The sequence below is a fragment of the Mirounga angustirostris genome, unplaced genomic scaffold (assembly GCF_029215605.1).
Source record: "Mirounga angustirostris isolate CCGP_5_RB_7025 unplaced genomic scaffold, mMirAng1.0.hap1 SCAF_9, whole genome shotgun sequence".
Taxonomy (NCBI): domain Eukaryota; kingdom Metazoa; phylum Chordata; class Mammalia; order Carnivora; family Phocidae; genus Mirounga; species Mirounga angustirostris.
In genome coordinates this window covers 69,805,455-69,823,769 of record NW_026991717.1, presented here as the reverse complement: position 1 = coordinate 69,823,769, position 18,315 = coordinate 69,805,455, and the positions used below count along the sequence as shown (strand labels likewise).

General features: G+C 39.8%; 1 protein-coding gene across 1 annotated transcript; it reads left to right on the top strand.

The window, feature by feature from the left end:
- The first annotated feature begins 8,396 nt into the window (after window positions 1-8,396).
- Window positions 8,397-8,933, top strand: LOC123862361 (cytochrome c oxidase subunit 6A1, mitochondrial-like). Its single transcript, XM_045901927.2, has one exon. It carries the CDS (start codon window positions 8,404-8,406, stop codon window positions 8,737-8,739), a length of 336 nt encoding a protein of 111 aa, XP_045757883.1. The 5' UTR covers window positions 8,397-8,403; the 3' UTR covers window positions 8,740-8,933.
- The last annotated feature ends 9,382 nt before the right edge of the window (window positions 8,934-18,315 follow it).

Sequence of the window (18,315 nt, the reverse complement as noted above, 5' to 3'; positions counted from 1 at the left end):
CCTAACCTTTAACCACTAACACCTAATACTAATCACTTCCTTTATAATTTTTTCTTTTTGTATTTATTTAGTTAGATTTTAGTTTTTATTTAAATTCCAGTTCATTAATACAGTGTAATATTAGTTTCAAGTGTACAATATAGTAATTCAACACTTCCATCAACACCAGGTGCTCATCACAAATGCACTCCTTAATCCCCAGATTTTCTCCTTACTTATTAGATACTTGGGTTGACAAAAAGAGGAGTAAGGGAAGGAACCAATGTAATATATGGAAGGAGACTTGGACTGAGGGTCCTAGCTCTGTCACCTGTGTTCAGTGTAACCATGGGGAAGTCACTGCACCAACCTGAGACAGGTCTCTCATATTTAAATTAAGGGGAAAGGGCAGAGAATTGGACTAGATAAGCATTGACAGTCTCTCCCAGGTTTAACATTCTGTATTGTACATAAATATATTTAAGGTATCTGATGAAATAGAAAACAAACAACAACAACCAAAAAAGGGGGGGGGCGGGGATTTTTTTTTTTAAACCTTCAAAAAGGGGACAATTAACTGTTGAGAACTACTACCATGTGCCAGCCCTGGGAATTTAGCAATGAAAGAAGCAGATATGTCCCTGCCCTCATCCACTCTAATGGCAGAGAGGAGGACAAAGAGTAAAAATATAAACATGATTCCTTTCACGCCATAATTAATGAGTAAACTGATTGATTGTATGAGTTATGAATACTTTGACTAGAGCTACCTAATCTAATCTGGGCATTAGAAAAGTTTCCCTGGGAAACTCATTTAAGCTGAGACCTGACTCAAAGAGATTTTCAGAACATGAAGCATTTTTTAAATAAGAAAAGTGGGAAAAGAGAGAGAGAAACTATAATGAAAAGAACCCTAGAAGAGTTGAAAAAGAGAAAAAAAATTAAAATTATATAAGCGTGGCCAAGATTTTATAATATCTACTTTGGTGTTAGAAATCCTAAAATTTAGCCAAATGTCAAAATTATCCTGGACATTGATTACTACATAGGCTTCTATTCTGATAGGTAAGGTTGCTAATACAGTTCTAGATATAAATAATAATATATTGTATGGAGACTACATTATGTATGTCATCGACCTAGGTTTTTATTTACTTGGTCATGAGGTACACAGACAACAAATACCTTCTGTGTCTGAGATGAGCTAGGACCCTGGCTATCAGGAAAGGGACAAGGAACAGCACATCTGCTTGGAATGATAGAGACTGGATTGAGATTCCCTTGCAATCACAAACAGTTCTTGTCAACCTTATATATACTCACAGAAAATAAACTATCTAGGAGAGAAAACCCCCAAGACACTCTATGTGACACCAGTAAGCTTAACAGCTAGTCTACCCCCTTCCAGCCTGTGGCTAGAGCTGACTCTCCTTCTTTCCTGGTTTGAGGGTCCCAAGGGATTGTGGGTCTCCATGGTACACCAAGCCTCCCCTTTGTTTCAAGTTGTCTTCAAAAAGTAGAGTATCTTGATTAGGAACTTGAGACTTACACAAAACTATGTCTTTCAGAGCTTCCATTGTACTCTACATTTACCTAAAACAAACCAACGACTAGAAATAAGTATCAAACCAGAGGAAAGTTAGGAGGTTTTAGAGTCTGTAGCTAGTTGAATACTTGTGCCAATGGAAGTAATTTCATTTTGTGGCAAAATAGCATATGGTTGGTGTGATTTTCCTAGCCTTGAGTAGGTAACAGAAGATTTCAGATGTTTAGTATGTGATCTTTCAGGAGATTCTCTTGTGAGTAAAGATAAAGACAGGTGTAAAGATGGTCTCTATCTTGCTCATTGCATGGTAAATCCATAGACAGAAATATGGCTCTTGCTGTTTACATGATAAAGAAAAATCATTCAGTAATACCAGTGAAGCCATAATTTGACTGCAGAGTTGATGGACAGATCCATCATCTAAGTACTAAATTGGGACAGTTAGTAAGACAGTAAGAAAATTGAACTGATTTCTTGAACTATCTGGAATAGGAACTGAGCCTGAGAAAATAACAAATTAAGTTTAGGAAACCAAATGAATAAATGAGTCAGCTGTTTCCTCCTATTGCCACGGATCATCCATGCCTTCCTATTTCTCTCCTAAAAGAGGCTCTCAGCTGCTCATTAGAGCCTGTTAGAGAGAGGCAGTGTAGCACAGTAGTTTACAACATAGACTCTGGACTGAGCCTACCCGGGCTGAAACCCTGACTCCATCACTAGTTGCATAACCTTAAACAAGTTACTTAAGCTCTCAATGCCTCAGTTTCCTTCTCTCCAAACTGAGGGTGACAGAAGGGAGGGGGGTAGAGGGATGGGATAACCGGGTGATGGGTATTAAGGAGGGCATGTGTTGTGATGAGCACTGGGTGTTATACGCAACTAATGAATCATTGAACACTCCATCAAAAACTAATGATGTAGTATATGTTGGCTAATTGAACATAATAATATAAATAAATAAGTAAATAAATAAATAAATATAAATAAATAAGAGAAGATACTAGTGTCTACCTAAGAAGACTGTTACAAGTCTTAAGTGAGGTTAATATTGGTAAAGATCTTTGAAAAGTACACAGCAAATGTAGTGAGTTCTATAAAGTATTCATTGAAGAGTTAAAGGGCCATAACAAATCCAAAAATACTATATTTCTTTGACTTTATTAGGTAGCTTTTTTGTTTGTCTCTATCATTTCAATTATATCTGTGAAAAGTAAATATCAGTACCTGGAGATACTATAGGATCTCAAGCCTAATTTCTGACTGTTCCCAAGAATCTGTCATAATAGATAAAGGAATTCAAAGAAACAAAATGAAATAATTAAAAGTAATGATATAGTTTTGTTTATTAGTAATGTATACAGGCCTTATTATGTCAATTATATTTCAATTTTTTTAAAAAAAAAATCTATACAGGCAAAAGAAAACTGACCTTCAAATAGCCACCTAGAAAATTTTATACTTATTCTAATGATGCTAGCCTTGTTCAGAAAATGTGGGGCACTCACAGACCTATAAAACATTAGAGATAAAAAGTAAATATGGTTATTTTAGAGACAAATATCCAAATATCTGTAGTGGGTATGACTCTAGGGATACAGAAATAATGTGTTGTTTTATTTTCTTTTAATCACCTTAAATCTGACTCTGAGCCCCATTCTACCAGGCTGCTGGGGATAAGCACTTCCATCCATTATTTGGGTTCCCAATTCCAAGTTGCGCCAAGATCTTGGAATCTTTTGGCACTGAAGCATTAAAGAGTTTCTTAGTCATCTATCCAGACTGCCAAGAAGTCCATTGTCCCAGTGGATTATGATTCCTTCCTGTCCAGCATCCCACCTCTTCTGTGCATACTAAGAGCACTGGAAGGTTAGGCTGGGGATCCTGTGCCAGGGGCCTAGGTTTCTAACAAGCACAAGTTCCAGTGACTTTTATCTCCTTCCCAGTCTCTAGTATCTTTTATCTCTCTCTGTCTATTCTGTTCTTTTTCTACCCATCCGGGACATAAATTATATTCAGTGGAGGTAATACTCTTTCAAGATCAAAATTTGGATTTCTATCCTATAAAAAAATATCTGAAACAAGGAATTTCTCAAGGGCCTGGCTACACACTTGGATTGGAGGAGAAGAAATAAGCATATGGCAAAATACAAATTAATACTTCCAAAAATGATCCTTCTACACATCAAAAAACTCAATTCAATGGCTTTTCTTATTTGAAAGCCTTAGCTCTGAACAACTTCTATTTCATTTTTTTTTAAGATTTTATTTATTTATTTGAGAGAGAGAATGAGAGAGAGAGAGCACAAGGGGGGGGGCAGGAGAGGGAGAAGCAGACTCCCCACTGAGCAGGGAGCCCGACGCGGAACTCGATCCCGGGACTCCAGGATCATGACCTGAGCCGAAGGCAGTCGCTTAACCAACTGAGCCACCCACCCAGGCACCTGAACAACTTCTATTTCAAAAAATAAGATCTACTAACAATGAATTCCTTCAACATGTTTTACAAATATTCAAAAGACTGCCAACTCCAAGATAAGAACCAACAGGATTCATTCTTAAATAGCCTAACTTAGAGGCTTTGCCAAGTGAATCTGGGACTGATTATTTGTGTCCCCCCTCCCAAAATTCATATATTGAAACCCTAATCCCAACGCGATGCTATTTGGAGGTGGGGTCTTTGGGAAGTGGTTAGGTCATGAGGGTAGAGCCCTTATGAATAGGATTAGTTTCCTTGAAAGAAAAAGCCAAAGAGTACTCTCATTCTCTCCACCATACAGTGAGCACTCAGCAGTCTGCAACCCAGGAGAGGGTCCTCACCAGAATTTAACCATGCTAGCACCCTGATCTTGGACTTCCAGCCTCCAGAACTGTGGGAAATAAATTTCTGTCATCTAAAAGCCACCCAGTCCGTGGTACTCTGTTACAGAAGCTTAAACAAAGGTGGTGTGATTTCTAATGGGACATTGTAAAAATTGGCTAGCTCCTTAATAGAACTGCTGTGGATGGAGGTTGATTTTGATAGAGTGTGTCTGCCACCTACTGTAATTTTTGTGAATGACCAATCAACAAAGTGCTTTGTTGGTATTAAGGATATTAAGGACGGCACATACTGTGATGAGCACTGGGTGTTATATGCAACTAATGAATCGTTGAACACTCCATCAAAAACTAATGGACATTCCCCACCCCCACGGTGTTGGGTGAGTGTAGGTCCATTCACAGGGAAGGAAATGTCAGGAGGGAAGAAAGAATGACCCTCCCACCTCCCATCCTACCACACTCCCTGCTTTAAAAAGGCCAGGAAATTATGAATGGTTGAGAATGAATAGGTTACATAAACAGTAATAATAGCAAGGACAAAGAACTGAGTAAAATTAATTTTTAAAATTTTTCACCAAGTCCACCAAACAATGGATAATACAATGTTAAAGCTCTTGGTTATGAGAATTAAATTAGCTAATACATAAAAAGCACTTACCACCTGCCTGTTTCCACCCTTGCTCCCCTTGTGGACTGAATTTTTTTTAAAGAGTAGAACAATGTCTCAACTCTGCTTAAAACCCTCCATTGGCTTCTGATTCTGCTCAGAGTAAAACTTAAGGCTATAAAATGACCTATAAGGCCTTGTGTGATCTGGCCTCTCAGGATCTTCCCCACCACATTTCCTGTTAATCCTCCCATCACTGCACTCCTTGCCCATCCTCCCACATGCAGGCAGCCTCCCTCCTCAGAGCCTTTTGCATTTGCCCATCCCTCCATTTGGAATGCTCTTCTTTTTTTTTTTCTTTTTTTTAATTTAAATTCAATTAGCCAACATATAGTACATCATTAGTTTCAGATGTAGTGTTCAATAATTTATCAGTTCATATAACACCCAGTGTTCATTATATCACATGCCCTCTTTAATGACCATTACCCTTTTACCCCATCCCCCAACCCCCTCCCCTTCAGCAATCCTCAGTTTGTTTCTTAGAGTTAAGGGTCTTTCATGGTTTGTCTCCCTCTTTGATTTCTTCCCATTCAGTTTTCCCTCCCTTTCGCTATGATCCTCTGTGCTGTTTCTTAGACTCCATAAATGAGTGAATCCATATGATAATTGTCTTTCTCTGATTGACTTATTTCACTCAGCATAATACCTTCCAGTTCCAACAATGTCGATGTAAATGGTAGGTATTCATCTTTTCTGATGGCTGAGTAATATTCCATTGTATATATCATATCTTCTTTATTCATTCATCTGTTGATGGACATCTCAACTCCTTCCACAGTTTGGCTATTGTGGACATTGCTGCTATGAACATTGGGGTGCAAGTGCCCCTTTGGATCACTACATTTTTTCTTTGGGGTAAATATCTAGTAGTGCAATTGCTGGGTCACAGGGTAGCTCTATTTTTAAGTTCTTTTTTTTTTAAGATTTTATTTATTTATTTGACAGAGAGAGAGAGCACAAGCAGGAAGAGTGGCAGGCAGGGAAAGAGGGAGAAGCTGTTTCTCCCTCTCCCTGCTGAGCAAGGAGCCCAACGTGGGGCTCGATTCTAGGACTCTGGGATCATGACCTGAGCTGAAGGCAGACACTTAACCAACTGAGCCACCCAGGCACCCCTATTTTTAACTTCTTTTTTTTTTAAGATTTTTTTTTTTTTTAATTTATTTGCGAGAGAGAGAATGAGAGACAGAGAGCATGAGAGGGAGGAGGGTCAGAGGGAGAAGCAGACTCTCTGCTGAGCAGGGAGCCTGATGTGGGACTCGATCCCGGGACTCCAGGATCATGACCTGAGCCGAAGGCAGTCGCTTAACCAACTGAGCCACCCAGGCGCCCTATTTTTAACTTCTTGAGGAAGCTCCACACTGTTTTCCAGAGTGGCTGTATCAGCTTGCATTCCCACCAACAGTGTAAGAGGGTTCCCCTTTCTCTGCATCCTCGCCAACATTTGTTTCCTGTCTTGTTAATTTTAAGGAATGCTCTTCTTCCAGATAGCTTCATCGTTAACTCGTCTCTCCTCAAATGTCACCATCTCAGTGGGTCTTGCCTGATTACAACCCCAATCACCACCACCCCAACCTGTTCCTGGGGCACTCTATGCCCCATCCTTACTTGTTTTCTCTCTAGCACTTAACACCATCTAACAATAGATATATAGTTTTTATGTTTTTTTGTCTGTGTCTTCTGTCAAGTGTTTTCTCTCTATCTCTCTATCTCTATCTCTCCTCCAGGAGAACAAAGATTAGTCCATTTCATTCATTACCGTATCTCCAGAATCTACAACACATAGCAGAGTACATAGTAGATGCTCAATAAAAGTTTGTGGACTGATTGACATAATAAATGAACATCTCGCCCGGTTGACTATTAAGTATGGTGTAGAGACTATTTGTTCTTAAGTTACCTGTTGTAATTATAGGGAAAATACAGATTCTGAGGCCCACCCCAGACCTCCTAAACTAAAATCTCCCAGGTTGAACCAGGAAAATTTTCATCTACCTGTAAGCACACAAAAGTTTGATAATTACTGATCCAGCCCAGCCAGTCATTTTAGAGGAAGGGTACGATAGTCAAGGCTACAGAGCTAGTTTGCAAAAACAAGGACTACAACTCCATTCCATATTCTTTCCATTGCAAATTGTTTTCATTTGTATCATCTACAATGGGGATAAGTTCTCATGAAGAACTTGGAAAATGCCACTAGTCTTTGGGGTTCCTACAGGGAGGCCATGCAACACTAATTAAAATACTCATTTCTGACAAATAGTTGCAAAATGAAAAAAGATAACCAAAAAATATGTAGTTCTAAAGATTATTACAATTTTCAAGAAAATGTAAGTTTTAATAATGTAATTTTATTTTATTCCTTTGACCCAAAATTTCCACTACTACATTTCCCTGCTGTATTAAAGAATAATTCATTCCAGTGATTTTTATCAAGTGCCACTAGGAGCTCGGTTCTAGAGCAGCAATAACAAAAGAGACAAAGTCCCTACCCTCATGAAGCAGACGCCAGGGAAACAGGGAAATGGTAAACAAAAAGGTAAGTATGTACTTTTAAAAAGTAATTACTGCTGTGAAAGAAAAATAAAACAAGTTACTGAGATGGAAGGCAACAGGAGTAGGACAGAAATGAAGGAGTGGTGCTATTTTATATCTGGAGTTCAGGAAGGCCTCTCTGAGGAGATGGCATTTAAATAGAGACCTCATGGAGGAAGGAAGGAAGCCAAAGTAAAGTCAAGTGCCCTGAGTCAGAAGCAAGCTTGTTGTGGGCCTTAGGTCATGAGGTGTAGCAGCAGACTGAGACAAAGATTCATATTCAGGTGACTTATTAAGAAAATGCTCCCCAGGCGCCTGGGTGGCTCAGTTGGTTAAGCGACTGCCTTCGGCTCAGGTCATGATCCTGGAGTCCTGGGATCGAGTCCCGCATCGGGCTCCCTGCTGGGCAGGGAGTCTGCTTCTGCCTCTGACCCTCCTCCCTCTCGTGCTCTCTGTCTCTCAAATAAATAAATAAAATTTAAAAAAAAAAAAGAAAGAGAGAAAGAAAATGCTCCCCAAGTGTTGATGAGGATGTGGAGAAAAGGGAACCCTTGTGCACTGTTGGTGAGAATGTAAATTGGTTCAACCATTATGGAAAACAGTGTGGAAGTTCCTGAGAGATTAAAAATAAAATTATCATGGGGCACCTGAGTCGTGCAGTTGGTTGAGCATCCAATTCTTGGTTTGGGCTCAGGTCCTGATCTCAGGGTCGCAGAATCGAGCCCCATGTCAGGCTCCATGCTCAGAGCAGAGTCAAGACTCTTTTTCCCTCTCCCTCTGCCCCTCCCCAACCTACTCTAATGTGCTTTAATAAATCTTTTTTAAAAACAGAATTATCATATGGTCCAGGTCAAAAATGGCGGCGGCGGCGGCAGCTGTGTCCCGGCTGTCTGGGCTGCTAGGTCGGCCCGGGGCACAGCTGGCGCGGTCCACGGCGAGCGGCGCCCACGGCGAGGAGGGCTCAGCGCGCATGTGGAAGGCTCTCACCTACTTCGTAGCGCTCGCTGGCGTGGGTGTGAGCATGCTGAATGTCTTCCTGAAGTCGCGTCACGGAGAGCACGAGAGACCCGAGTTCATCGCCTACCCCCATCTCTGCATCAGGTCCAAGCCCTTTCCCTGGGGAGATGGTAATCACACTCTATTCCATAACTCTCACGTGAATCCACTTCCAACCGGCTATGAAGATGAATAAAGAGAACCTGGACCACCACCCAGTGGGGACCACAGCCCTGGTTTGGACCATGACTCTGCACACCGACCAGAAAAGTCTATGGGACTTTAAGCTCACCTTCCTCACTTGTATCAAATGATGACCAGTATACTGATCTTCCATCCCTTTGCTTATGGCAGGAGATGGCTTAAATAAATAACTTAGATTGGTCCAAAAAAAAAAAAAAAAATAGAATTATCATATGATCCAGCAATTCCACTTCTAGGTATTTATCTGAAGGAAAAGAAATCACTATCTCAAAAAGATAACCACACCTCATGTTCACTGAAGCATTATTTACAATATCCAAAACATGGAAACAACCTATGTCCACAGATGGATGAATGGATAAAGAAAATGTGACATATATAGATACACACACACATACACACAATGGAATATTATTCAGCTATTTTAAAAAAGGAAATCTTGCCACTTGTGACAACATGGATGGACCTCAAGGGCATTATGCTAAGTGAAATAAGTCAGAAAGAGAAAAACAAATACTGTATGATCTTATTTATATGTGGAATCTAAAAAAAAAAATGTAGGGTTCATTGATACAGAGAACATATTATTAGTTGTTAGAGGCAAGGGAGGATGGGAAAATGGGTGTGGGTGGTCAAAAGGTACAAACTTCTAGTTATAAGCTAAATATATCCTGGGGATGTAATGTACAGCATGATGCCTATAGTTTACCTCAGCATATATTTGAATGTTGCTAAAAGTAGACTTAAGGGGTGCTTGGGTGGCTCAGTCGATTAAGCATCCAACTCTTGACCTCAGTGCAGGTCTTCATCTCAGGGTCATGAGTTCAAGTCTTATGTTGGGCTCCATGCTGGGTGTGGAGCCTACTTATAAATAAATAGATAAATAGATAAATAAATGCATAAATGTAGAACTTTAAAATATAGTTTACTATACAATATTGTATATTCAAATCTTTCTAACAGAGCAGATCTTAAAAGAGATCTTAAAAAAAAAAGTAGATGGGGGCACCTGGGTGGTTCAGTCGGTTAATCCAAGGACTCTTGATTTCTGCTCAGGTCATGATCTCAGGGTTGTAGGATCAGGCCCCGCCTGGGGCTCTGCGCTCAGCGTGGAGTCTGCTTAAGATTGATTCTCTCTCCTCTGCCCCTTCTCCTGCTCACGCTCTCTCTGTTTCTCTCTAAATAAATAAAATCTTTAAAAAAAAATTAGATCTGGGGACTCCTGGGTGGCTCAGTCAGTTGAGCATCCCACTCTTGGTTTCAGCTAGTGTCATGATCTCAGGGTCCTGAGATCGAGCCCTGCATTGGGAATCTGCTTAAGGATTCTCTCCCTCTACCCTCCCCTGCATTGGCACACATGCTTGCTCTCTTTTTAATAAATCTTAAAAAAAAAAAAAAAGTAGATCTCATCACAAGAAAAAAACTTGTAACTGTGTGTTGATGAATGTCAATTAAGTTTATCATGGTGATCTTTTCACAATATATACAAATGTCAAATCATTATGTTGTGCTCCTGAAACTAATATGTTATATGTCAATTATACCTCAATTGTTTAAAAATACAATTAAAAATAACTATGTCGTACATCTAAAACTAATCCAATGTTATACATCAATTTCTCAATTAAAAGTTAAAATTTCAGAAAAATGACTCACTGGAGCAGTATTTCCTGAGTTCCTGCAAAAAAAGAAAAAAATTGCTACCAAGAGAAACTAGTAAGGGAGTTGGGGAAGCTGGACAGGGAAGGGAGAAAGCCAAGAATGGGCACAATCGCATGCAAAGTCCAGCCGGATCCTGGAGGGGATCTGGAATGTAGATAATTGCTCAGAGTTTAGAGTTTATCCCAACTGGAGTTAAAGGAGTTGAGCTCTCATGCTTCTGCAGTGGCTAAGGACTGGGAGTGTTGGCGAGGAGGAATGTAAACTCCCGGTCACTTCCTTTGGCCTTTGCCTGAGCAAAGCAGCTCTGATACTGATTTCATTTCCTTTGGCTGTATACCCAGAAATTACACTAAGTGAAATAAGCCAGATACAGAGAGGCAAATGCTGTATAATCTCACTTATATGTGGAATCTAAAAAAGTTGAATTCATAGAACCAGAGAATAGAACGGTGGTTGCTAGGGTTTGGGGGCTGGGAGAGATGGGAGGAGGTTGGTCAAAGGGTACAAACCTTCATTTATAAGATGAATAAGTTCTGGGGATAAAATGTACAGCATCGTGACTATAGTTAGTAGTACTACCAACTATGTTATATACCTGAAGTTTGCTTAGAAAGTAGATCTTAAGTGTTCTCACCACAAAAAAAAAAAAAAGAAAGAAAAAAAGAAAAGAAAAGCTAGGGACACCTGGCTGGCTCAGTTGGTAGAGCATGTGACTCTTGATCTTGGGATTGTGAGTCGAAGCCCCATATTGGGCGTAGACATTACTCAAAAATGAAATCTTTTTTTTTTTAAGCTAACTTTGTGAGATAATGGATGCATTAATTAATTTGATTATGGTAATCAGGTAGTCATTTCACAATGTATACATATATCAAATCATTTCTTTATACATCCTAAATATAGAGGGTTTTTATTTGTCAGTTATACCTCAAGAAGACTGGAGGAAGGGGAGAGAAGTTGTAATAGCCCAAGGACAGTCCTCCTAAGAGAGTTGCAGGTGCTGGCTATTAGCAAGCATTAAGAAATGTTTTACTAAGGGGTCCAAGAGGATCTAGGTGGAGCACAGACAGGGTCCACTACAGTGTGTTCAGGAACTAAATGGCTAGGAAGGGCAGAGGGAATTGTTAGAAATAGGATTGTGATAGGTCTCCTGTATTCTAGAACACTGTTCTATTTTTTTTTTTTATCAAACAAAAATGTATTGAGTACCGAAAATGTGCCAAATGCCATGCCAGCCCTGAGGATACAGTGATGGACAAGGGAGACACAGTTATTTTGTCCTCTTGGCACTTATAGGCCAACCATGAATAGAAACATTAAGTTAGTTTTGAGCACTACAGGACACAAAAAAGGAGAACATAAGCCAGTTTGGGAGTCGGAGAAGGCCTCTCTGAGGAAGTAGGATGTGAGCTGAAGCTGAAGGGTGAACAAGATATAGTCAGGCATAGGCTGGGCTGAGGGGGAGGTGAGGAAGGGAGTGTTTCAGGAGATGGAACCAGATGTTCAAAACCAGGAGGCATGAAGAGTGTAGTGAGTTTAAGGAATTGAAAGAAATCTGGTATAACTGAGGCAGAAAGAGTGAGTGGCTAGAGGTGAACTTGGGGATGATAGGAGTGAGCAGACTGAGGAGTAGTTAGGAGCCAAGTTCAGGATGATATACTGTAATCCAAGGACAGTGACAGGATTTAAATGGGGCTAAGTGGATGTGGAAGTGGTGATTGGTCATGTTGGATTTACAAAACCTATGTCAAAGGAAAACTAAGATTCTGAGAGGAAGACCAAGTTTTGGGAAAGTGTTTTGCCACTTCATTCTGTTTTTAAATATTAGTATTTTTAATAGTGTGAGATGTTCATTATGGTATTTCAAAGACATCTGAAATCTGAGTGTTATGTGAAGTAAGATCTCATTTTTGTTTCATATATGTATTATATGTATGTTTATATATGAGACAATATGTTAAAAATTGTAATAATGGGTCCCTCTAGAAAGTAGGACTACAGATTTTTTATTCCTGTTTTGCATGTTTCTATATTGTTTGAATTTTTGTGAGCATATGTTTTTACATAATTTTTATATGTAATATAAATATATTATACATATTATATATAAATATATTCTATTTATATTTTACATAATTATTAAAATGTGCCTATAATAAAAATTAAATAATAAAATAATAAAAAAGAAGAATAAAGGAAGATTGTGTGTGCTGTAGTTACTCTTTTTTTAAATCTTTTTATTTGAATATAGTTGACACAGTGTTACATTAATTTCAGGTGTACAACATAGTGATGTGGCAAGTTTATACATTATGCTATGGTCACCACAAGTGTAGCTAACACCTGTCACTGCACAACTACTACAAGATCATTGACTATAGTCCTTATGCTGTGCTTTTTATTCCCATGACTAATTCCATAACTAGACACCTGTATCTCCCAATCTCCTTTACCTATTTTACCCCCCATACCCCTCCCTTCTAGCATCCATGAATGCATTCCTTGTATTTAAGAGTGTGGCGGGGTTTGTTCATTTTTTTGTTTCTTTATTCATTTCTTTTTTTATTTTTAGATTCCACATATAAGTGAAATCATATGGTATTTGTCTTTCTCAGTCTGATTTATTTTACTTAGCATCATGCTCTTTAGGTCCATCCATGTTGTCACAAATGGCATGATCTCATCCCTTTTTACAGCTGCATAATATTCCAGTGTGGGCTCTGTGTGTGTGTGTGTGTGTGTGTGTGTACACGTGTATATATACAATATCTTCTTTATTCATTCATCTATCAGGGGACACTTACGTTGTTTCCATATCTTGGCTACTGTAAATAATGCTGCAATAAACATTTAGGGGCACATATAAGTTTTCCAATTAGCATTTCTTTGGGTAAATACCCAATAGTGGAATTACTGGATTATATGGTATTCCTATTTTTAGTTTTTTGAGAAAACTCCATAATGTCTTCCACAGTGGCTGCACCAATATACATTCCCACCAACAGTGCACAAAGGTTCCTTTTTCTCCACATCCTCGCCAAAGCTTGTTATTGCTTGTCTTTTTTTTTAATATTTATTTTTTTATTATGTTATGTTAATCACCATACATTACATCATTAGTTTTTGATGTAGTGTTCCATGATTCATTGTTTGCATATAACACCCAGTGCTCCATTTAGTACGTGCCTCTTTAATACCCATCATCAGGCTAACACATCCCCCCACACCCCTCCCCTCTGGAACCCTCAGTTTGTTTCTCAGAGTCCATAGTCTCTCATGGTTCGTCTCCCCCTCCGATTTCCCATCCTTCATTTTGATACTAGGCATTCTGACAAGCATAAGGTGATATATCTCACTGTGGTTGTAATTTGCATTTCCCTGATGTTAGTGATGTCAAACACCCCTTCATGTGTCTTTTTGGAAATATGTCTATTCAGGCCCTCTACCCATTGTTTGGGTTTTGGTTTGTTTTTTTTTTTTATGTTGAGGAAGGCTCTTTTTACAGATGAATGCTATCTAGAAAATATAGGAGAATGGTTGAATTAAGAAATCACCCTTTTTGCAGTATTGTATCTCAACTACATTTCAATAAAAAGAGAGAAGAAAAAGAAATTACCCTTATGTTACCACAATGTGATAATTGACTCAGGTGAGAATCATCAATGGATGCCAAAATCATCAGGAGAAATTGATAGGCAACATGATGCCTGTTGTAGACTAATTGTGAAGAATAGTCTCACTTCTTCTCCCCTCTCTAGCCATGTCTTTTGCAATGTGACTTTGTAGCTCCCCTATCAAGAGATGGAGCCTATTTCTCTCTACCCCATGAATCCCAACTGGCCTTGTGATTTGTTTTGACCTATGGAATATGGAAGAAATGACAGTGTCAGTTCCTAACCTAGACCTCATGCACTTCCCCTTGCTCCCTTGGAATCCTACCACTTTCATGAGAATAAGCCCAGGTTAGCCTGCTGAGGAGATTCGAGGTGCCACAGGCAAGAGTGAGTCAGCATCCAGCAGCAAAGCCACCTAGCCAATCCACTGCTGACCATAGATGCATGGGGAAGTCCAATTGAAACCAGAACTGCCCTCCAAACTCAACTTAAGGGGAGCCTGGGTGGCTCAGTTGGTTAAGTGTCTGTCAGGTCATGATCCCTGGGTCCTGGGATCAAGCCCTGTGTCAGTCTCCCCACTCCCCCTGGGGAGTCTGCTTCTCCCTCTGCCCCTCCCCCTGCTTGTGTGCTCTCTCTCTCTCTCATGAATAAATAAAATCTTTAAAAAATTAAATAACGTAAATAAATAAACAAAGTCAACTTAAATGGCCAACCCTCAGAATCCTGAACTGAATAAATCATTATTTTAAGCCACTCAGTTTTGGGATGGTTTGTTATGCAGCAATAGCTAAATAATCTAAAACCATACAGATTAGTTACTAATCACTAAAGGTGAAAATATGCGCCATTCAGTGGAGTGATCTGGTATTCACCACCTTAGCCCTCACTAGTGGGGGAACAACCTGGCATTGTTGTTTCCTTAGGAAATGCAATAGCAAATACACCGCACTAAGTATGATATATTCTCACCAAAGTTGTTTAAGCTGAATCTAATCAAGTCTCTAAACCTCCAATCCTGTATAGAGGAAATAGAGGGGAGAGAAAAAACAAGTGATATGGTAGCATGAAGAAATAAACAAATTAAGCATCTGGGAATTTTATAAGATGGTTGGCCTGGGCTTTTTAGGAAGGAAACATGTGTCATTAAGAAGAAAAGCTAAAGAGATATAACAGTTCTGGAGGCTGGGAAGTGCAAGATCAAGTCACTGGCAGATTCAGTGTCGATAAGAAAGACCCTGCTCCCTGGATCATAGGCAGCCACGTTCTTACTGTGTCCTCAGATGCGGCAAGCAGCAAGAGAGCGTCCCAGGATCTCTTTTTTTTTTTTTTTTTTTTAAGATTTTATTTATTTATTTGACAGAGAGAGACACAGCGAGAGAGGGAACACAAGCAGGGGGAGTGGGAGAGGGAGAAGCAGGCTTCCCACAGAGCAGGGAGCCCGATGCGGGGCTCGATCCCAGGACCCTGGGATCATGACCTGAGCCGAAGGCAGTCGCTTAACCAACTGAGCCACCCAGGCGCCCCCAGGATCTCTTTTATAAGGGCACTGATCCCATTCATGAGGGTTCCGTCCTCATGACCCAATCACTTCTCAAAGGCCCCACTCCTAACACCATCACATATGCTTCAACATATGAATTTTCGGAGGGACACAAACATTCAGTCTATAGAACCAGTCAACCCCCAGAATCATGAGAAATATTAAATAATCCTCGTTTGAAGCCATCAAGCTTTGGGATGACATGTAACACAACAGATAACCGAAACACACAGAAAGTCTTCCTAAAAACCCTAGAAGGTAATTGCCATTATTATTCTCATCTTGTATAAGAGAAAACTAATGCTTAGTTTAAATAACTCGTCCAAGATTACAAAGTTCAGAAATGGCAAAACCACGAATTAAAGTCTATATTGATTTGAAAATAGAGCCTAGGGGCCCCTGGGTGGCTCAGTCGTTAAGCATCTGCCTTCAGCTCAGGTCATGATCCCAGGGTCCTGGGATCGAGTCCCACATCGGGCTCCCTGTCCAGCGGGAAGCCTGCTTCTGCCTCTCCCACTCCCCCTGCTTGTGTTCCCTCTCTCGCTGTGTCTCTCTCTGTCAAATAAATAAATAAATAAAATCTTAAAAAAAAAAAAAAAAAAGAAAGAAAGAAAATGAGCCTAACTCCTGAGTATTACATTACAAAGCTTCTGAGCAAGGCCAATTTGTGCCCCAAGATATAAAATAAACTCTAAAATCCCATGATTGGGTGCCTGGCTGGCTCAGTAAAGCATGCAACTCTTGGTCTTGGGGTTGTGAGTTCAAACCCCACATTGGGTGTGGAAATTACTTAAAAATAAAATCTTAAGGGGTGCCTGGGTGGCTCAGTCTGTTAAGCGTCTGGCTCAGATAATGATTCCAGGGTCCTGGGATCAAGCCCCACGTTGGGCTCCCTGCTCAGCGGGGCTTCTCCTTCTCCCTCTTCCGCTCCCCCTGCTTGTGCTCTCTCTCTCTCTTTCTCAAGCAAATAAATAAAATCTTTAAAAATAATAATAAAATCTTAAAAATAAATAAATACATAGATTAAATAAATAAATAAAATCCAACTGTAGGGTAAAAAAGTTCTAGAGATAATATATTCAGAACACAAATAAATGACTTTAATGCAGCATTTTTGTCACCTGTGGGCAATGTCTCCAAACACAGGGCTTCTATTCAAAAAATACTTTGTCATAAACAGCCTTATTAGTGTTCACTCCAGGCAATACTAGAGCACAGGGGAACATGGAGTTTTTTACAAAAAGTAAGCACCCTCCCACAGAGAGTAAAGGGAGGGAAGAAAATTAGGATCAAGCATGAACACTAACATGTGGTCTCAGCTGGTATCATGGTTAAGAAGAAGAAGTCTTTGAAGAAAGATTAAAAACCGATGACAAAAAAGATGTTCAACATCACTAGCCATTATAGGACTGCAAATTAAGACCAAAATGAGATATAACCACACGCCTATTAAAACAGCTAAAGTTTTAAAAGTAGTAACTATATCAAATGCTGTTGAGAATGTGGGGCATCTGGACCTCTCACATCTTGCTGGTACAACTGTAAAATGGACGGCCGTAGTTTGGCAGTTTCTTATAAAACTAAACATGCAATTACTATACAACCCAGCAATCACACTCCAAGGCATTTATCCCAGAGAAACCTGTGCATAAATGTTCATCACAGCTTTATTTGTAATAGCCAAAAGCTGGAAACAACCAAAATGTCCCTCAATAAGTGAATGGCTTGATAGACTGCTACACCCACTGCATGGAATACTAATCAGTGATAAATAGGAATAAATCATGAGACACATAACTTGGATGTATCGCAAGAGCATTACATTAGGTGAAAGATGCCAATCTGAAAAGGTTTTATTTTTTTTAAGATTTTATTTATTTATTTGACAGAGAGAGAGAGCACAAGCAGGGGGAATGGCAGAGGGAGAAGCCCGATGTGGGGCTCGATCCCAGGACACTGAGATCACACCTGAGCCGAAGGCACTCTGTCAACCGACTGAGCCACCCAGGCGCCCCTCTGAAAAGGTTTTTTTTAAAAAAAAGTCACATGCTGTATGATCACACTTATATAACATTCTCTATGTGACAAAATTGCAGTGATGGAAAACTGTTAGCAGTTGCCAGGAATGAGGGATGGTGGAGAGGAGAGGGGCAGGTGTAACTTAAAAGAGGTAACACAAGGGAGACCTTTGTGATGATGGACTAGTTCTGCATCTTTTTTTTTTTTTTAAAGATTTTATTTATTTGACAGAGAGAGACACAGCGAGAGAGGGAACACAAGCAGGGGGAGTGGGAGAGGGAGAAGCAGGCCTCCCGCGGAGCAGGAAGCCCGATGCGGGGCTCGATCCCAGGACTCTGGGATCATGACCTGAGCTGAAGGCAGACGCTTAACGACTGAGCCACCCAGGCGACCCTAGTTCTGCATCTTGATCGTTGTGGTGGCTACCTGAATCTACACATGAGATATAATGGCATAGAACTATATACACACACTCTATCGATGCCAATTCCCTAGTTTGGATATTGGACTATAGTCATATACGCTGTAACCATTGGGGGAAGCTGAGAGAAGGGTATATGGACCTCTCTGTACTATTTTTGAAACTTCCTGTGAACTGATAATCGTTTCAAAATAAAAAGGTAAGAAAAAAAAATTACAGTGTAAAATAGACCTCAATAAAGTCCATTTTAAAACTAACCAGAGGAAATGAATATAGTATCTTGTTTATTCTCACTGATCTTTTCCCTGGTTC

Excerpts from the sequence above, each read along its gene's own strand:
- LOC123862361 (XM_045901927.2), top strand. The coding sequence starts at position 8,404 with ATGGCGGCGGCGGCGGCAGCTGTGTCCCGGCTGTCTGGGCTGCTAGGT.